General features: G+C 38.3%; 1 protein-coding gene across 2 annotated transcripts in view; it reads right to left on the bottom strand.

The window, feature by feature from the left end:
* Positions 1-22,313, bottom strand: part of tmc6b (transmembrane channel-like 6b) — a 90,417-nt gene that overhangs the window by 43,266 nt on the left and 24,838 nt on the right. For both annotated transcript variants that reach the window (XM_076277752.1, XM_076277753.1), the window contains exons 5-16: positions 19,820-19,984; positions 19,591-19,699; positions 18,484-18,568; positions 18,043-18,297; positions 12,996-13,195; positions 11,109-11,253; positions 10,778-10,933; positions 9,291-9,454; positions 9,120-9,204; positions 8,251-8,348; positions 762-857; positions 565-640 (exon numbers count right to left, since the gene is read on the bottom strand). In XM_076277752.1, the coding sequence (XP_076133867.1) occupies positions 565-640; positions 762-857; positions 8,251-8,348; positions 9,120-9,204; positions 9,291-9,454; positions 10,778-10,933; positions 11,109-11,253; positions 12,996-13,195; positions 18,043-18,297; positions 18,484-18,568; positions 19,591-19,699; positions 19,820-19,984 (1,634 nt within the window). The remainder of the gene's footprint in view (positions 1-564; positions 641-761; positions 858-8,250; positions 8,349-9,119; positions 9,205-9,290; positions 9,455-10,777; positions 10,934-11,108; positions 11,254-12,995; positions 13,196-18,042; positions 18,298-18,483; positions 18,569-19,590; positions 19,700-19,819; positions 19,985-22,313) is intronic.

Below are 22,313 nucleotides of genomic sequence, written 5' to 3'. Positions count from 1 at the left end.
ATGTTTATGTAGCCTATAGGACGTTTTAAATTTTTCTGAAGAGGAAAAAAAATGCTTCAGATGAAATAATTTGGCGGACCCCCTGCAGTACCTCTGCTGACCTCCTCGCGGACCACCGGTTGAATATCACTGATCTAAAGCCAAGAAGACCGTCTCAAAGGCAGTGCTGTAGGAGGCTGCCTGATTCCACGCACCCTGCTCATGACAGGGTAAAGCACACCACGGCAACATGCGTCTCCTCTGCTTGAGGAGGAGGATTCCTATTTCTTAGTAGGAGAATCTCAAATAGGAGAATAAAGTAATCTTTGCACACTGTTAGTAACTGTAGTGTGATTACTGAATTTAGAACAGTAATGCGTTACACTACTCGTTAATGACAAATGTAATGTGATTACAGTAAGGCGTTACTTTGTAACACGTTACACCCAACTCTGGAGGGAGCACAAGGCCAGAGTGATGGCAACCATTCCAAACTCAGACCTGGTAACTGTTGCAAGAAAGTTAAAAATTCACTGTGGAAACATGCAAAAAGTATGTTGGTTATTACAAAAACCAAAAGCATACCTTCTTCATGTAAAACAGGCAGATAAGTTTTATAATTTGTACTGCCGGCAACAATGGCGTAAACAGCAAACCCATCCTGCCAAAAAAAGTATAAAATAGATAAACATACAAAGTATATAAATACGTACAAAAACACTTTAGCTAAGCTAAACTATTCTCATTCCAGTGAGTGACAGTGGTGTTAAGAAGTAGGTTACCAAGCAAGTGTTTGTCCATATATCATCTCCAGAACATTCCGTGCAATGTCAAACACAGGTTTCCTCCTCCTCTTTAGCAGTTTCTGTGAAAACAACCTATGCAGTACAAACATGTTTCAATCAAAACATGTTTCAATCCAACCACCAAAACAAAAAACACATGACTCATGTTACCAACTACTGTTCTCGCCAGGTAATTTTAAATTCTAACTAAAATAACATAAACATGTGAACAATGCCTTTGCCATCCTCTACAAATAATCATTGTCATTGAATGGATTTTCAGTCAAAGAATAGAATACAAAAGTGAGACAGGTTAGATACATTCAATATACAAAAGAGATCTCTCTCTCTCTTCAGGTAACATGATGTTGGTGCATTTAGACATTGTAAACATTTTCAAGGTAGAGTGAAAAGCAGTTTGCCGTAAAGCTACTCCTATTTACTGGCTACATTTTGTTGCCCCCTCTGTCCCTTGGTGCCCTACGCAGAAGCGGCCTGGGCATCTGGCATACCGGGCCTTTTGGGCCGATAGAATGTATAGCCTAATTTAATTTGCTTGGCCAACAACTGGCCCAAAGCAAGGACAGTCAGCGGCCCATTAGTTAATTTCCCTTATTACACGGCTCTTCAGAGTGCTGCAGAAAGTTCCATTCACATGAATGGGCCTTCCCAACGTCCGGGCCTATGTTAAATTTATATAAATCACCGGCAAAGTATATAATCACCGCTGTCAATGGCAACGGGTTGATTAACGTCTTTCATATCCCTCCGCAAGAATTCCGTTCGCTTATTGCAATGGAATTTCATTGAAAGGGAAAGTAAGCTAGTAAGACGTTGCCACGCAACACCTGAAACTGTCAAGTTCTATCTGTGTGGCGAACTATTTATTTTGTCAGCGGAAGACACGAAACGGTAGCAAAATCATTTTTAAAGATTCATTGTGTTAGGTTTCTTTTGTCGTTTTGGCAAGTAGCCGTGTAATAAGCGGGATAATGTATTGTCCGCCGGTAATTATCAGAAAATAAGTCCCTTCAGGTCGAAGCAAAACTGTTCTGTTCTCCCTGTCGGGACTTATTTTCTGATAATTAACGGCGGACAATACATTATCCCTTACATATTGGACTGATCCAATCACAGCTCGTCAGACCCCAATCCGCCAATTGGCTCAGAGCCAAGATTCTGTGAGTGCATCAAAATTAATCGAAGTAGCCTGCACGTTGAAATTAAGGCGGGTGGATGCCGGTAGGCTAGTGCCAATTGTGCAAAAATAACACCAATGTAGAAGCTTCAGTAGCCTATACAATATTGCAAGTAGCCAAGCCTATGTCAGGTTGAAGTTTGTTGAATTTGAACGAGGTTGAAGTTTGTTGAATTTGAACGAGTAGATGTAAGCTATAGCCTACAGAGCAGAGGGACGGTGAGCAGCTGGTGGAGAGTGTAGTCGAGGCTACCTGTACATGATAACAAGAACTCAGGGATGGAGCAGGTATGTGTTAAATGCCATGCTGGCGATGATGATCATGATGACAAATGAATTATGATAAGATAATATAGGCCTAATGGTATGGTGATAACATAAAGTAAGACCGTCTTCCACAGCTGTGATCACACTAACAAATAGCGCAACATAAGTTTGCAACTATATTGAATGATTTGCAAAGCCAAACAAAGGAGTGTCAAATCGATGTTAATTGTTGGTCAGATTGATCAGTTTCCGTCAACAGTGAATCGATGGCATGAGTAGTAGTAGAGCGTCGAAAGGGTCATATCTCGGAAGGGTTCCTTTCATAAAGATGGGCTAAAAGACTGTAGACTGACGGAATTGTAGATTAGGCTACACAATCTCAAGTCTTATTCATCATGCACAAGACAACTAAGCTACTGAAGACATCAAAGCGAATGAGTTCATGTACTGTAGCTATACTGTTCCACAATGTACCAGCAATGTAGGTAGTACAGCCTACACGGATATCAGAATCCTCCAACAGTCCAAATGTTTATTTTGTGTTGTATCAGCTGTCCTATAGTGGCAACTTGATATGGTATAAATTACAGTAAGGCCTACCACAACCTGTGGGAAATTTAGCTCTTTAAAATTCACTAATTGTTTGGTGCTGCTATCAATTGAGCATTGTACCTAGTTTAAATGTATTGAATAATTTGAAATGATACTTTGAATTCAAGCAGAGACTCTTTCAGAATTGCTTGTAAGCCCCCATGTTCAAAAAAATCGGAAATGTGCTGTTGTAAGACATTGTTACTTGAATATGTGGGGGGTCTGTTTTAACTACAGCAAATAGTGTTACATATTTAATTTTCAGCACATCCCACAAAAAAAATAAAATAAAATAACTTCTTCCCATGCTAATACATGCATTACTACTTTAAATGTTCATAAACACTGATAAACTTAGTTAAATATAAATGGAAAATATGCTTTAGTTAACATAATGATATGAATATTTAGGGGTGCCAATAATTGTGGCATACAGTATGTGACTTTGTTAAAATAAATGTATATATTAGGGCTGTCAAAATTACATGTTAATTTCAATTAATTAATTACTTTTAATATTTTTTTTAATTTTTTTTTTTAGGGGATTTCTTTTAGTAATTAATGAACTACTGATAACGCATAAAACAATTACCGCTGATTAATCACATTTTGTAGTGACATTTGACCCAGTGCAGTCTGGCTACGGTGACTGATAAAGCCAGACGAGAAAGCACTGCTTGGTCCTGTGAATGAAACATTTAGCCTACGTTTAAAAAAAATGCCCAGACCACTCCTGTTCACAGGAACATCATTCTTTATTTCTGCAGTAAGGAATTACCGTTGCCTACTATAGGAGTTTGTCAAGTTTGAAATATTACCTCAATGCAAAGCAATCCAGAGGTACGAGTTAGACAACCTTTTTGAGCCCAAGATCCCTGACCTCAGACCTGAACAAAGGCAAGATCTACCTTGAAGTGTCAAAAGAGAATCAAAGCCAAAATGCTTCCAATTTAAGGCCTTTTAATTAGGCAAATGTATCAGGTCAAAAATATCACATCCTCCACCCCCTTATACAGGCGTCAATGAGATAACAACACTTAACATAGTCTTTACTTACATGATTTGATAATTTGATAATGTTTGATCACTGTTTTTTGGTATGAAGCATCTTTCACGTCATGAATGCACACTCTAGAAAGTGAAATTAACCAGGCCTACGTTGTGCTCCGTGTCTGTTGCTGTCTGTGCACGTCCGCAATCAATTATGTTCTTCCAATGGAGAACAAATTCCTGACAGTTCCTGATCGCTAAACTTTCGTTTTAATTTCCTGTCAGGTAGCAGTTGATGTAGAAGCACCTAGCATACTTTGACTTCAGCGGTGACTGTTGCGAGAGAGAGAGCGCACCTGCAAAGTGCTGTGGTGCGCGTTTGTGTGTCTGTATGGGGTTACAATTAAGTCAGAAGTTGGTCCGTCCGGTCCCGCATTACGCTGCTCCATTTTTAGATTAACATTATCAGACAGCGATGTAAAATGTGTGCGGGCATTTCTCTCATTATGATGGCTAGAGTTGTGGGTCTTGAATAAATCATGCGCTATACCCGCAATCCCGCGCTGAAATTTAGGCCCTGTAAAACGTTGGCGAACATGTGGGAATTTGGTGACTGTGCTTTTATTTTTCCTGTTATTCTCGGGATCTAGGCTAAGTCCTAAAGATCTACAGGTCGATCGCTATCAACGGGTTGGCGACCACTGCTTTAAATGATAATAATTCTAGCCGCCAGCCTTGTCAAAGTTAACTTTACAAACGTATTGTTTACTTAACCTACCCTAAGACCTACTAACTAACTAACCGACGAACTCCCTTACTAAATCGACTACATTTGTTGCACACTCGAAACAAAATGTCTTCACAAGTATGTTGAAGGAGTTACATTTATTTTCATTCCAATAACACATTACAATTCCGTTCTCACTTGTACACTGCTTTTCTTTGTCTCATTTTTCCTACTGTTTAGGGCCCGTCCCAAATTTTAGATATCCGCAATTGAATTCTTCCTATCCATAATTGTTATTTCAGATATCCACAAAGACATTCTTCCTAGGACAGATGACGCCACATTTGCCATTCATTTCTATGGGGTTTATCATTACGGATATCTACAATTCAGTTGCAGATATCCACTATGTGAATTACGGATATCTGCAATTGAATTGTAGATATCTGTAATTCCAGTTAGAGATATCTACAATTTGATTCTGACTAGTCATAACTCCAGTTGAAGATATCTTTAATTCACTTCAATTCAAGATATCTACATGTTCCTTTTCAGATATCTTGAATTAAGTTTTGACTAGGCGAAATGACATTGTAGATATCTGTAAATGGAATTTTGACTAATCAAAATGACGTTGTAGATATCTCAAACTGGAGTTAAGGATAGTCATAATTTGATTGTAGATATCTATTATCAAGTTATAGATATCTTGAATGAGTTTTGATTAGAGATATCTGAAATTGGAGATATCTATAACTTTCATTCTGCCTAGTCAAAATGTAATTATAGATATCTTGAATTAGAGTTTTGACTAGGCGAAATGACGTTAGAGATCTGTAGGCTATTGCTATGCAAATTAGGCCCGCATCCCACTTTAGGCACGAGAAGAGAGTGTTGTTGTTCAAATCATCAAATGACATAGCACCTGTTAACTGTTAACTTTAGCACTAATTAGCACCATGTCAGAGCAGCCAGAGGGCGAAGGAGTTTTTAATCGTCTTTTTAATGCTGCAGCCTATGCAAGAAAGGAGCTGGCAGCAAGAATTGATGATTCAATGTTGCTTTGATTTTTTCGATTACAGCAGCCAACACCATTATGAATGGAATTTTCTGTAGATGGTGCTGGTGCATTTAGTAGCCTATACCTACTAATTTATGTAGGCTACGAAACAGAGATCAAGCCAGTTGATAACGTGAGAGTCTAATAAACCTGCACGGTGTCCCTGAGTTTTAGTTATTTTAGATGTCAACAAGACATTACAGCCTGCTTATTCTTCTTCCATTCATAGAAATAAGGAAATAAGCCCACTTTTTCTTCGATTATGTTGGGGAGGGGAAATTAGCTGACAGAGAATGTCTAATAAGTAGATGGGCTCTGCTACGGAACTAAAGAGCAACGTCTTGCACAATAATTTGCACTAGTCATAATGACGTTTGAGATATCTTCACCTTTCATTCTGCCTAGTCAAAACTGAATTAAAGCTATCTGCAATTGCCATTTAAGATGTGTGACGAGTTGAATGTTGTTTTCAATGACGTGATGACAGATATCTGTAATTCAGTTTTGCCTAGTCAAAACTGAATTACAGATATCTCTATCTGACGTTTCGACTAGTCACAATTACGTTACAGATATCTTGAATGACAAATCCAACTATCCAAAATGTAATTGTGACTAGTCAGAAAGACGTTGTTGATATCTACAATGTTAATTCCAGATAGTCAAACTTAGCGGGTAAATGATAAAATCGCTTGCCATAGATTTCACACCCCTAACACATTGCTGTGACGACACGATCCATCAAAAACCCCATAGACGCTCGGCTTCACTGGACTTTCAGTGGCATTACAGAGTGGTTTCGGCATTTCCAGGGAAGCCCGGACACCGGATGCCGAGCTTCTGTATGATGATTGGAGGAACCCTCATAGTATCTGGACTCTTTTTGATTGGCAGCATATCGCGATTGGAGAGGAAGAGTTTCAAGTTCAGGGATGCGTTAACGTTAGTGTTGGCACGTGAAGTCGAGAGACAAGGCAAGTTGCGCAATTGTGAGCAATACTGTCGGTTTGATTTGTTTTTGTACATATCCTACTGTAAATAAAACCGTAATGAGTTACAGAGTTTGTGACTTGCTTTTGTTTCAGTTGTGTATTTAGGCTAAGTTGTAGCCAGATAGATCACTATATAATTGTGTAGCCTGGCAACATTATGCTAATGTTTTCTTGAATTTTAAAAAACATTTGATAGTCTTCCCCACCAGGGGAGATTCAAAATAAAACAGCAAGGCAGATGAAATAACTCTAGTAGGCTACCAAATAGCCTATGTAAACTTCCCCCCAACGTAAACTGGTAAAATGTAGCCAAGCCAGCTGCCATGTCTCGTATACTGTTTCTGGCTTTTGGGATATTTTTTGCCCTCAAAGAACAATATAGCACCTTAATAATATTAATTCAATAATTGACCATTTTTATCGGATCTTCCCTTATTCCAAAGAGCAGCAACCGCCACTCTACTACACATTACCTTGGTGTTAGGGTACTGCACATGTCATTGACAGTGAGTGGAAACTTCATTTGCATTTATCATGCTAAAAATCTGACACCAAGCACTACACTGATGCCTGCGCCAAAGGGAAAATTATTATAAAATAGAGAGACGTTGAACTTTAAAGTCTATAATATTGGTTTGGCTCTTCATTGATTCACTCATCTGCCAAAATTGCTTGTCAAATATGTTCATAGCAAAAATGGATGCATGCTATTCATTTACATTAATTAAATCACAGAGTATGTAATTAATTAGATTTGTTTTTTAATCGTTTGACATCCCTAGTACATATATAAATATATATATATATATATATATATATGTACTAGGGATGTATATATATATATATATACACAGTTAAGAACAAAATTATTCATACCCCTGGCAAATATTGATATAATGTTGATTTTCTCTTGACCAATATGTTTGTTCTGACTTAAAATGACACTGCCACATGCCAAAAGGTTGTAAGACAATGTGGTAGAAACATGGAATCATGGCAAATAATCGTTCCTGACTGAAAACCCACTGATTGCTGTTAAAAAGGTGTGGTCTAGAATCATTGTGGAGACATGGAGAGGCTTGGTAGATATTATAAGAACCATTTTGAGAGGTGTGAAAGCAAATAAAGATATTTCCATTGATTTTTAAAAAAGGGTATGAATAATTTTGGACATGCCATTGTTCATGAAAATGTTAAAAAAGATGAAAACGCTTCTTTTTTTTAATTCCATGTTTCTCCCACATTGTCTTACAAACTTTTGGCATGTGACAGTGTCATTTTCAGTCAGAACAAACATATTGATAAAGTGAAAATCAGCATTAAATCAATATTTGCCAGGGGTATGAATAATTTTGTTCTTAACTGTATGTATGTATATATATATATATATATATATATATATATATATATATATATATATATATATATATATATATATCTTGCTTAGTATTTTTTTCAGAATAAAAGTACTTCAACTGGATGTCTCTGATTTTCAGTGTGAGATTAAGCTAATTCACCATAAGGTGAATTTCTTATATCACTCTTTACTAGGAGTGCTAATAACTGTGAAGGGCACTGTATATAACCAGACGGAGAAGGTTGTAGAATACTTTGCAGAGAAATTCATCTTTTGAACATTTCAAGTAAGCAGAGGGCCCCACCTCCACAAAAATTCCCCAAAGAATGTATCCAGTACAGTAAAGATGAAATCCATCACAAGGAATCTGTATAGCTCCTGGCCAACAAATGTTTCCCAACACTGTCAACAAAACACAGCAAAGACTTTAACTCAGATACATAATTGATACATTTTACAACTTTCTGGTCCCTGAACAGGGAAGATGTTCTACTCAGTCAAATTCCTATTTCTAAAAAAAATATATGTGTCAGAAGAATTATGAAGTTTCACTAACAGTGTTTCCCACACATACATTTTACTTGGGTGGACCAGCCAGGTATATAATCAGCAGCCAGTATATTTGGCGACCCATTTCAGCATTTTTTTCTGTTATATCCACCTGAGAGATTATACAATTCACAATCAATTAACTATTCGACAGTGTTGCTTCACTTAACCCCTCCCTTTCCTATCATTCTGTTATTGCAAGAGGGGCAACAAAGAGAAATGTGTTTGTTGTTCACCACATGTAGACCATGTCTTTTCTGACATGTGCTGACCCTTACGGTTGGCTTCCACCGCAAATATATTTTAGACCTGTGGGAAACACTGATTGCCATTAGTAGGCTAGTTTGCTATGAATATTACCTAAAGTCAAGAAGGGTGATAACTTTACAGCCAGGATAAACCCAAAAAATGAAAGTCTGAAACCCATGGCAATGTAAAGAGCAGCTAAATACTATGCATAGCTGCCAACTCTCACGCATTCGATTAGTGTGAGAGCGCGTGGAGCCAATCAAATGAATGAATGTTACAGTCAATGCGTGAGAGTTGCCAGCTGTGGTATGACAACATTTATGATAACATTTGCATAAATATAGATTTTCGAGATGATTTGACAGGTAATCTCACCACAAGACTCTGCAGGTTAGCTGCAATGCGACCCAGCCAATGATAGCACAAAATGCCAAGGACACTCACTTTCAACATAAGGTTCCTATTGAAAAAAAACAGGACAACACATGTATTAGTTAGAGACCATCCTGGATTTGAAATGGGGCTTTTAAAGTCTGAGAAGGTTACCTGCTAATAGAAACATAGGTGCGCACACTGGGTGAGTCATACTTCTCCATTGATGCCACTATATTAAAGAAACCTGGCAGCAGGAGATTAATGCTTGACACTACCACAGGCAGAGCAAGCAGGCTAGGGCTGTCAGATGATTTGCTGTATTTTGCTCGGAACTCCTATAGAAAAGGATACAAATATTATTGGTAGGTTATGTGCATCATGCCATGAGATGAGACATAATTCAGTTCCTGATTAGTCCTCTTTTTTTCACAAGAAATCAAAGTACCAACTATTTGGCCTTTCTTGAATACATGAGGTTTTACTTGAAGTACACAGCATTCATTACCACATGAAGCAGCAGTAAAGAGTTTTGCTCTCTAATTACCTAGCCATGCAAGAACCATCAATAACACAGGTGGCACTGATAAAAAGCTTCCTGACAGGCCAACTCATGTTCTCTTTTGACATAGTTGGCTTGTCCTGTGAAAGCTTGGGGCACCAATGCACACAGTGCATAACCTGGGTGGTGAATAGAAATGTAGGTTCTGTACTTCACAGGACCACGCACCATCAAAATGAATTGCCTAGCAGCTTAGTTTGCAGGTGTCCTTTGTTTGCTTGCTAGCAGTGGCAAGCCTCCAGAAATAACCTATGTAACTTAAAGGAAGGCTACATTTTGCTAGCTAATAACATTAGCTATCGCCAGCTTGCGCTAGCAATGCAATTTTAGATAGATAGATAGATACTTTATTGATCCCTAAGGGGAAATTCAAAGGTCTCAGTAGCATACAGACATCACACACAACATGCACTTACAGCAGAATTTTTTCAGCAGAAAGATTTTGCTAGATGCATCCAACATTTGTTGTGGTGTTGGCATGATCAACACTGCTTACGGTATTATTTACAATCTTTTCCGTATGAGGAGAAATTAAGGGTAAGAGCAGAAAGGAGACAGACAGACTAGATCAGAAAATCCTTCTCAGTGGCTACAATGGTAAGGAGAGACATTTCAATTCACTAGTTGTAATTGTATTGTTTATGCTGCTGGAGTGATTCAAGGATGTTTTGTCAGATCCTATGAGACAGGGATGCAGCTGCTCATGTTTAATGTTGTAGAGGGCAGAGGGTGACTCGGTATGTGTCTTTCTCTTAAACTATTAAAGAAGAAACCCGGCGATTTTTCACATGGATCTCCGTTTCTCAAGGTCACAATAACAATCGGTTTTACCTAGCTCGAGTTGCTGCAGCCAGCAGCTACACACTGCAAAAACTGATTATCTAGTAAAATCTAACCAAGTGTTAGATTTCTGAAACTTGATTTTTCACATATTAGATTATTTGATTTTATGTTTTTTTTGTAGGGTTCACAAACTTTCTTCTCAATGATGGTTGAAAATAACAAATGTCCTGTTATGTCTATCTTTGCATGAAAATGAAAAAGACAATGTACTTCATCATGCTGAAATACAATGCAGTGTAGTTTGTTCATAGTTTACCTCATGCATATATTCAGAGAAGTAGTAGACAGCAAAGACGCAAGCCAAGATGCTTCCCACACACATGGACCAGGCTAGCAAATGCATTGAGATCCGACCTAGCCTTTGACGGATGGGTGCTTCCCTTTTTTTATGACTGATCTCTGCTAAAAGCTCCTGCACACAAGAAAGGAAGGAGTAAAAAGACATAATACATTTGTACGTACTGTAAAGGACAACACTGGAATCCATAAAAATGGTTAGAAAAGAGTTGCAAATATAATAATATGTGTGTGAAAAAAAACGTTTATTTGAGCAAATTATTGTTAAGCCTGCTTCTTGTAATGCTTACTTTAAGCAATGTGGAGATATTTTCTGATTGCAGCTTGACAGAAGTTTTCTTGATGACTTTAAAATCCCAGGAGCAGAAAACTTTCATGGCCAAGATACTCTGAGACTTATCAATCCTGAAACTCTGCCCAAATAACTTTGACATACTGACAAAGAGGAAATACAGAGGAAATAAATTATTCATATATATATCATGCAATACTTTGACAACAAAAGTGGTGCTTACACATCAAAGCAGATTCAAATGGCCTATATTCTCTAGGTTACTATAAGTGAAACTGATGCAACCTGGACTGGGGCAGTACACTGCAAAAAATCAGTGTATTAATCTTTTTGACAGAGTGCAGCGCATCTGTCACGGACAAAGACAGTTTTCCCGCTGCAGCACGGACAATGACTCTTACAAACAAATATGGGAAGCTAAGAATTTGCGGTACGTGGGATTGTTGTACAGTAATGTTGACTGGGGACATGTGAATGTGTATGGCCTGTGTGTTGTGTTATCGTAATAATGTGCATATGCATAAATTGATTTCTACCGATTTATGGTTGAGACCTGTGCTTTAAATGGGGGCTGTTTAGCTCAAACGGGAGATTTTCCTCTGAAGCGAAAGGTCATGCTAAAAGACCTCAGAGGTAGGCCTAGTGATGTGTGGGCATCTTCCCTGTATTTCTTAGGTTTGTCTCAGTGTTTTGTTTGTTTGTCATCATTGTTTGTTTGTGAACACCTGCCGGCAGCTTAAGAAAATTAATAAAACGAAAAGCCTTTTTGACTACAACACCGCCTCCGTTGCATCCTTCACTCTGACCAACCATCTGCACGGGCACACTTCTTTACAATCTTATATTAAGTTTAATTATTATTTTTTTGATACATTTTCTTATTAATTAACAAATTTGTTCAATGTAGCGGCAGCCAAATTTGCTTGTTTTTATGCCAAATTTGCTTAAAGCAACACCAAAGTACTTTTCCTCTGTCACACACACGCTATTTGTTTATCCAGCACCGCCTTTGGAAATAATGATGTCCACAGACAAGGTAGAGTATGTTGCATGATTTTATAAAAGTATGAGCGACTTCAGAAGCAAGTCAAATTTGTAGTGTCTTATGTCTCATTCCATTGAACTACAGATCCGCTACCCTATCTGGCAAACTTGCATAGTGCAGTTTTAGCCGATAGAGGGTCGTGAAGCGAATGCAGAAGTGCCGTTCACCCTGTTACGAGTTGATGAACCACTGAAACGATTTTGGAAACATTATTTTAAAAAAGAAGTTCGGTGTGATATTGACCTAAAGTGTGTTGAAACATGACACCGAGTGTGAACTTCTGTCTCACAGCTCATCTCGGCTTGAGCCCTGCACTCCGAAATCTGGCGCTAGTTAGCCGATGCTACCAACAGGTTTTTAATGGGGGTGCCTTGGGTTAGCCATGCAAATAAATCACTGTTTTACCAAAGTAGCTCCACACTTCATTGGTAGACTTCCGAGGGCCCTGACATTTAAAACGAGACATTGAGAACTTTGAAAAAGCACTTTATTTACAAGACAATTTATACAGACAGTAAAGTCGAGCGACGAGTATGAATGAACAGGTATGATAAGGGATCAGATTCCAAAAATAATTCCGTGGAAATGTATGGATTCCATGCATTTCCACAGAATTATTTTTGGAATCTGCCCTTCAAGTAAAGTGTTACCAAATTTGTCACATTCTAATACAATTCGCTGTACAATCGTACAGTGAAATATGTCCTAAATTAGACTCATTCAATGTCAACTAATATCCCGGAGTTGCTCCCTTGACCCCGCATCTATCCCTAATCATGGAATGGAATAGTATGGAATCATACTTCTTAGTTGAGAAAAAGACAAGGAATAAATGCTTACGTGTAAACAAGAATGATGCAGGTGACAAAGAAGGTACCTCCAATGGTAAAGAAGTAGGCAAGGGGCATGTTGTAGGAAAGACCTCCATGACACCCTACTTCACTTAGAGTTGATGAAATGGACTCTTTTGAAACACAGTCTTTCTTCAGCGTGACATTTGTGTAGTATCCATAGAACATTACTGACTCTGTGAAATAACCCTGAAATAAAGGAAGTGTGAAAAAGAAAAAAATGAATTGATGACTACCATACTGTGTATGGTACACAGAATAATAAATAAAACAAGAAACAAATGTATATGTATACAAAGCCATAGAAAAGACACAGATATTGTAGAATTGAAAAATATTACAAAAATCTCCCTCACTCTTGCTCAGGTTATAAGATAATACAAATATGTTCTGTGTCGACATAGCAGGTGACCATTTTATTAAGGTCTTCAAAGTTTGAGGAACTTGGTGTTAATGAATGGTCGTTCTCCCAGTTTGGCTGTTGACTTCTGTATTCTGCTATTAAGTAATTTTCTGGATGTGGATTCAGAAGACGTACAGTAGAAGCTAATGTTGAGTCTTTATTGATCCATGGACTTGGCTTAGTCAGACATGCTCAATTGTGAAATTGGACAATGAAGGGTTAACCTGTTGGGCAGTCTTGCTTCCCAATAAGAGTGAAAGAAGGGTCTAGAAGTACATTGCCGGCAAGCTAACTAGTTACTTAACTAGTTTAAAAGAATGAAGATCTACAGGGGGTCTACATGCCTAGGCTAGGCTTAATTCCCTAACAAACCTGTGGTTGACTTGCGGCAAACCTGTGGTTGATTTGTAGCAATCAAATGAGTTTGCTACAAAATGTTGCCATAAGTTTGCCAATGTCAGACACTTGTGTGGGGGGGTATGTGTGTCTTTGTGTGTGTGTGTGTGTGTGTGTGTGAGTCAGAGTTGTGCAAAATTCCATAATGTTATTGAAACTTGCTCTTAAATTCCAATTCGATTCTTGAATTTCACCTGCATTTCAATTGAGTTAGCAAACAGAAAGCAGAATTGCCATTCGAATTTTGCACAACTGTGGGGTGTGTGGGTGTATTTATGTGTGTGTGTGTGTGTGTGTATGTGTGTGTGTGTGTGTGTGACAGAGAGTGTTTGACAGTTGTGCTTTTTATGTCAGTAGACAGTACATTTCAACATCATCCTCCTCTACCAACAACCACTTCGCTCAACACCACCATCTACAGGCTGATGGGTGTACAGTCACTAAATGTACACATAAATTAATTTATTGTATGGACCTCCATGGACGGAATCCCACAAAACTTTTTTTTTTGACAAAACAAGGAACAAAAAAACGTATCTGTAACATGACCCAAATGACCGAAAAACTATTGATGCCTTAATTATACCATCAACACCAGGGCAGAATGCACTGCAATGCATCCTGTGCTGTCTTTTCACTCTTTCAATATTTTGTTATGTTGGTATATTGCATGTAGCACTCTACGTGGTAGCCAACATGAGCTGGAACATCTGGAATCTGGGACTTTTTAAAGTTGTCACTGACAAGCGCCTAGGCTACTTGTTGCAGAGTTTATTAGAGCACATTGCAGGAAAATAGACCTATGATAATATTTTTTGTTTGTGTAGAATTTATCCGTAAAGAAGATAAGAGCACCTTTATTACACCATTCGTTGTAGCCAGATCTGAACTAGCTACTTAGCCAGTAAAGTTAACCAACAATCTGATAAGTCAACAGTCAGTGAATTTACGCTTGTTTTTGTACGTTTATTAGCATACCTGTTTTAACTGATGATGTACAGACACTAGCCTTTTTCAATAATGAATTGATAAGTATTTCTCTGCCTCTCCTTTGGCAAACACTCTGATCTGACGCCAGCTGGACTGAATGAGTGACAACATGCTGTGAGGTAAAAGTGTTCTAATAACTTGCAACTGCGATTTGACATGACAAATCCAGAGAGGATTGATTAACGATCTTTCACAAATCTTTGGAAATGGCGTGTATTGGCAACGACCTGCAATGTTTCATTCACACAGCTGCAACAGTGACACAGTCCTAATAACAAGTCATGTTATCCCGTCTGAAGTCCTTGAGTTCGTTCAGTATACTTTGCAAGCATCCGCTCCCTCCTCATCACCTGGGAGAGGGGAGTTACCGTGGCTAGCGATGTGTTGTAACATTTCTTCAGTATCTTCATTCGTAGATTGTGGTTTCTTGGCCTTTGAGTTAACCCTGTTTTTTGCTCATGTTCGCTAATTCTCGCTTTATTCTTATCAAAAGTGTTTTCAGGGTTTTTAGATCAAAACCGTCGGGGAGCACAAGTTTCAAGCAGCCATCTGTAGTGTGACCTGGAAGTTCCTCCCCATCAATATATTATTCCATGTATTTCTAATACATAAAATAATATATTACAATATATTTCAATATATCGGTAAATATATTTTCCTTTCATAAGGGACAACCATCATCAAACACGTCAAACAGCATCTCTGTTTGACGTGTTTGATGATTTTGGTCACGTTTGGACATTACTGCAGTACATTCCCATATTTCAGCGTTAATATTTTCGGGTCCTGCCAGCCGGGGAAGACTGATGATTAAAATATAAATTTGTGAAAATATTTGTTTAAAAAAATTCTGAGTGCATTTTAAATATGGTACGAAAAATGTGTGTTGGGTGTATAAGCTGCCCAACTAAGACACTGAGAATGTTTTTTCAAGTCCTGGAGTATACATATTGAACACTTTTTGCTCATTCATTTGAGAAGTAGGGCTGTAGCGATAAGTATAAGTAAGTATAAGTATATATACTCTTTTGATCCTGTGAGGGAAATTTGGTCTCTGCATTTATCCCAATCCGTGAATTAGTGAAACACACTCAGCACACAGTGAACACACAGTGAGGTGAAGCACACACTAATCCCGGCGCAGTGAGCTGCCTGCAACAACAGCGGCACTCGGGGAGCAGTGAGGGGTTAGGTGCCTTGCTCAAGGGCATTTCAGACGTGCCTACTAGTCGGGATTGGAACCGGCAAGTCCGAAGCGCTAACCAGTAGGCCACGGCTGCCCCGATATGCATATCGAAGCATTCTACATTTGATCATGTTCTATCTTACTACTTTATTTAAAGGCCGTCTATTCCGATTGGTTGCTGGTCGTTGGTCACTGAACCACGTCATAGCAAATTACCATAAAGTTGACTTACTTTCAACTTTCTGCTTGACACTCAAGTCACCCAAGACGCCCAAAACGCGACGCTGACAGATTTGCCTCTTCTTGCAGCTGAGAGAATCCGGCTTCCATTAACTCATTGAGTGCCAAAAACGTAATATTACGTTTTACCTTCCCATGCGTTGAGTGCCAAAAACGTAATATTACGTTTTTAGCTTTTTTTTTAAATTACGAAACTAGACACTCACCTTATATGTGATTTTTGGGAACTCTGTGATGAATGGAAATGAAATATATGACGATCGAAAACTCATGAAAACAATCTAGACATTTTATCTGGACATTTTATCATAACTCGGTTGCCGCTTTGGGTCGAATCAGTGACGCATGCACGTCAGGTCAAAACCAGGTCATTTTCGTGGGTCTATCACTAGGTGGCAGTCTCGCCAGGTCTCGCTGATCACTTCCCGGAAAGTTTACACAAGTAAGTAACAGGCAACACTTCATATTTCATGAAAGACGTTATATCTCCATTTCTAGAAAAAAAACAGCGATTTTGATGAAAACTAGCCACTGTTTAGCTTGGGATTTCTCAGGAACAGAGGCGTGTAGAAATACACGGTTTGCACCCACCGAGAGCTTAAAGTCTCACCTTTTAAACGAGCCATTGTATGTGTCCATAGCTATAACACAGAATATGCTGTGGCTGTACAAAAATAATCAACAATGGTCTAGATTGCTGGCACTCTAGGACAAAGCTCCCGAAAACAGCTTGGCATTCAATGAGTTAAAAATAAATGACTTCCTGAATCTTTGGAAGCTCAAGTCGGCGGCGGTGTGTACATACAGTTAGCATGCTGCAAACATTTGTTTAAAACTCTTGCATTCAAGTTGACTGATCATCTCAATACCAATGTTTTCAAAAACTCAATAGGGTCTGTCCCAAGGAGAAAAAGCTGGTATGATAAGCTAGCCAACTATGCACCAACAATATTTCCAGGCTTAACCAGACAGCTGAATTAAAGAGGTAGAATTGTAATAGAAATAGTAGGCTATAATCTGCATAAAGTGTGCTGTCATGAATATCAGAAATTCAGTACCGTATTTTCCGGACTATGAGTCACACTTTTTTTTCATAGTTTGCCTGGTCCTGTGACTTATAGTCAGGTGCGACTTATATTTATGAAAATATATATAATTGAACATGTTTTTAAATGTTAATTCATATTAACCGACAAAAGTCAGACCTTTTTTCGGTGGGGTTGGGGGTGTCACCCCCGGGAAAATGTATTAAATACTGTTATGTAAATGCACAAGTTGTGCACACTTTCAGTCAGAGATTAGTGCTTAAATCCTCAAATTATGGCCAGGATTCTATTTATAGCCGGGATTCGGACAAATAAAGGCCGGTAATAATTGCCTACATTGTTTCGATTTAACTCATAAAAGAGCTCTTCTTAATATTTTATATTGTTGGTTGGTTTATTACTGTTGGCAATGAAAAGTCGAGTACAAATCGTGAGTTTGGTGTACCGTTACAGCACTATTAAGAAGCATTCTGGATGACGATCACATGAAGCTGTTTATGATGATGCTAATAATGTGCAAAGCAGTCATGGAGGTAAATGCAACATTTACTTTTTTGATTTACTTTTTCTTCTGTTAAAAAGAAAACAAATTATACTTCATCTATCACATTTTTTTTAAATAGCCTCGATAGCTTATTACTGAACTGATTTGTTTTTGTCCCTAATAAAACTACCTAAGACATTTAACAACAGGGTTGAGAGATTGAAAAAGCCAGAATTCTCCCTTAATGTGTACAGGTATGTTACAGAACAATTACATTTGAAGATCACTTACCCCTCCAGTGAGAAGTTCCAGACCAGACAGTCTTGTGGTGTTGGAGAGCACTGGGGGGAACACAGCCTGTGGGAGTACTAAAAAGAGCCCAGTAACAGAGAAGAGGAAGATGTTGAAGAAAAGAAGCGTTCTAAGGAAAACAAAATACGAGAGGACGCCTGTGCCAAAACGTCCGCTCACTGTCTTCAGTGCGGTTTGCCAAAGCTGCAGGGATGACAGTAGTGACAGCCAACTATACCAAGTTTGTCTTGCAGCCTAGAAAGAGATTACAAATGACACACAATGAAAACACACACACACATATATACATTTATATATATATAAAATGATTATTATTATTTTTTTTAATCTCTTTAGATATCTGAAGATTTTTATTACAAAGGCTGCCATTAAAGTTTGGGGAGATTTGAAGACTGCATAAAAGGCAGGTAGGATACTTACAATGATCAGATAATATTTAAATTGACTGCAGCAAGGGATGTTGCTTCTAGAAAATGAACGCTCTTTATGCCAAAGTGCCAGATGCCTGGAAGGATTAATAGAAAAATGTTTTTCATTCAGTACCCGGAGAACACACATCTTTAGGACAGGAAGAGAAAAGCCCAATCAAATTTGACTGCTTATAAGAGGCAGGCTGATAACAGCTGTAAATCACAGTACTGTATATAGCAGAGGTATTGAGATTTGCATTCCTATTCTCCTTTTGCTGTTAATCCATTAGACTGCAATTATAGTAACAAGTCTGCACAAGCTATATTTATATCAACCTCTCTCTGTTTCATGAATTTTAGATGGTGTTATTTATCATTGTGTGTTTTATTTATTAGGCCATCCTTAAAAATATGCTTGGTTGCTGTAACCCGCTGTTATCGCCAATTTTAGCATGACAGCTCACATTCACATCACCTTACTTCACATCTCTGCCTTGCAACCCTATTGTAGTAGTTCATGATAGTTCATGTAGGCCTGTCTGCATGGCGTTGTAGGCTAGAGACATAATCAATCTTTACTCAGAAACGGTTGATGAGGAAGAATCGTTGGGGTCTTGAAAGAGAGAGCCTTTATATGGGTCTGAATAGGAGCACGCAGCAGGCAGTCACAATTTCCAAAATGATCTTTCTTAGACTGCCAGTAAAAAATGATTTTGGACGGTAAGGCAAATAAATATATTTGGCCTTTTTTTTTTTTAATTGTTGTGATTTCAAGCACTTTGAGTTGCATTCATTGTATGAAAAGTGTTATATAACTAAATGTGCTACTATTACTATTATTATTATTATTAATATCGGAATCGAGCCTGGCTCCCTGTAGGCACTAGGTCAGTATGGTTTGGGATACCGACACTACCGCTGCTCTATGGCTTCCCCCTTATCATTATTATCATCATTATTATTCCCAATATTATTAGAGTGGCGTGTGTCTCCACCTAGGGACCACAACAGAGGAGCTAGACTACGAAGAAGCATAGCGAGATATAATGTGTTATCTTATTCTATTACCATTAGATAAATAAGTCAGTGGCACACCAGGAAAGATCTGTAGATGTACCTGAGTTCAGTCTTCTCTGAAACACTTAGGGGCATAGCCCTAAGCATTCGCACACGATCACTAACACTCAGGTTTTGCAGGTTATTCACAAGGCGCTCTCTCTTAGTTTCTGCACACATGGCAAAGACACAAAAGCAAACACTTGTTTTATTTCCGCATTCAAAAGCATTTAGTAGTCCTCAATGATTTTGTCATGCTCATCAATGATACACTGTGGGATTCATCTCACCCTCTTCATGTAAATCCCCCAAGTCTGACTCCACTCCACCATAACCACGGATACTGGGCCGGGAAGAATGGGAAAAGTCACGTATAGATGGCCGACTTTGCCTGCGGCGGCGCAACTGCATAGTGCGGTTATAGTACTGAGAGATGATTGCACCACGACTGCGGCCTGAATACAAAACAGAACACACATTTATTATATGTGAACAACAAAGGAAGGTAAACTACATGTATATTTCCTTAAGAAAATGCTAGTGCTTGCAGTGAATTTAAAACATAATGCAAACTTTAAATGTCCAGAGTAAAAGATAAGAAAGTTGATAAGATTTTGCATGGACAGAAAGCGACAAAGACAAAATTACAAAAAGGGAAAAAAATCTCCTGTGTTTTAACTGTGTTGATACTAAACAGGACTACCTTTTCCCACACATAATATTGATACGGTATTGATAAAGAATCAGACAATCAATATCGATAAAATACCATCAATTCCCATACACATATAAGAATCAAGAGCCAGGTCAATGCATAATCCCCTGAGCACAACTAGTCTCCCTTCACTGGCTCCCTGTACATTTAGGGTTTTAGCTTCAAGATCTTACTGTTAACTTATTCATCTTTGATAGATCAAGCCCCCACCTACCTCTCAGACCTGTGACAAAAGTATGCCCCAGCAAGATGTCATATCCTCTGATCAGTTTCTTTTGACTATCAACTTTGAGACTGTAGGGAATGTACAGTAGTGATGCATAATTCACCATTAACTGGATTCTCATTGTTCTACATGCATTTGTTTACTAAATGCAAATTGAATATTCAAAATATTTCATATTTGATACTCACAAATGTGTAAGTATTTATGTTGTATGATCACTGTCCCTTTAAATGTCTGGGACTCTAAATTACATTTTCCTACCATGCCTTTTTGTTTACTGTTCCAAGTTTTATCCATTTGTAGATAATAGCTCTCATCATGGTTAGCTGGAGTCCCAGAGCCTTTTAAATGGTGTTGTTACGCTTTCCAGACTGATAGATGTCAATGACTTTGTTTGTCATCTGTTCTTGAATTTCTTTATATCAAAGCATCATGTACTGCTTCACATTGCCAGGCAGGTTCTGATGTTTAAATTCAACAGGGTTGGCAGTAATCATGCCTGTGTGTATTTAGTGAAGTTGAATCGTATTATCAATTAAATTTGGTTAGTTGGTTAATTTAGTAACTAAGGGGGCAATTACTTTTTCACATAGGGCCAGGTAGGGTTGGATAGCTTTTTTCCTTCAAGAAATGAAGTCGTCATTTAAAAACTACATTTCGTAATTACTCTGGTTATGTTTGTCTAATATTATAATTTGTTTGATTACCAGAAACATTTTAGTGTGACAAATATGCAAAAATAGAAAGAAATCGGGAAGGAGGCAAATACTTTTTCACAGCACTGTATCTGTTTAATGTAATTTTATCATGAAAATGCATTACTTTTACGGTCTGGTTGATATTTCTGCCTTTGTCCAGAAATGTGTAACTTTGTTTATGAAAAATGCTATATAAATCCTGATTATTGGGGGTCTATCAGCGAAGCTGCAGAATCCCATTGTTTTACTACCTTTTCCTATTATAAATCTGCCATTGGAGTCTATGGCAGCCCATAGAATGCCTGGGTAATCATTGCTGAAATTTGGCAGAAAATTTCTGGACACTCCACTGACCACTCATTTACGGACCTCTAAACCCAGACGTCTAGCGCTACCAACGGGTCAAAATGTTGCCGAAAATTTAACCGCTGGTCCAGAACTGTCTCATGATCACTCTCACCAATTTACAGAACTCTATGCCTAACACTGTAGCACCACCAATGGGTCGGAACTAGACTCGCTTTCATGCATTTGACCATTGTGATCCTTGACTCATTTGTCTGATTTTCACAATTGAAATAGCATTTGAATCCATGGACCATCCTGAGTTCATGGACCCTTATCGCGTCACCATATTGGACCTCTGCCATATTGGATTTGATCCAAACACTACGAAAACTGTCAGTGGTCACAAATTTCATCCAACTTTCACGGAAATCAAATATGTTACGCCCCTATGTCCGGCATATTTTGTCTTTTGTGTCAATGTCTTATGTGTGGGGCGCTTTGGGTTGCACTCTGTGCATGTGAAATGCGCTATACAAAAAATGACTTGACTTGACTTAACCCTTAGAACCCGATTGACGCAAAGTGCGTCAAAAAACACACCCTTTCTTCTCTGTTACATTGCTCCGGAACGGTTCATCGCAGCGAGATAAAACCTTTATTGCACGACAGAGCAGAAGTGGGGCTTTCCAACGAGACTACACACTTGTCTGTACGATCAAGTATGAAAATTAAAAAAAAAATCATGAAATTAAATCAAATTGCATCATATTTACAGTCTATACTTCTCTGAATTCATCTGCACACACATTACTCTAGTTTGAATTACTCGCGAACCCGTGATCGCATCGATATGGCAA

This window comes from Alosa pseudoharengus, unplaced genomic scaffold (assembly GCF_046254945.1).
Source record: "Alosa pseudoharengus isolate Yale_2024_CS ecotype anadromous, Long Island Sound unplaced genomic scaffold, YU_APseudo_1.1 YU_APseudo_1.1_scf_11, whole genome shotgun sequence".
Taxonomy (NCBI): domain Eukaryota; kingdom Metazoa; phylum Chordata; class Actinopteri; order Clupeiformes; family Clupeidae; genus Alosa; species Alosa pseudoharengus.
This window is presented reverse-complemented; position numbering and strand designations above follow the sequence as displayed.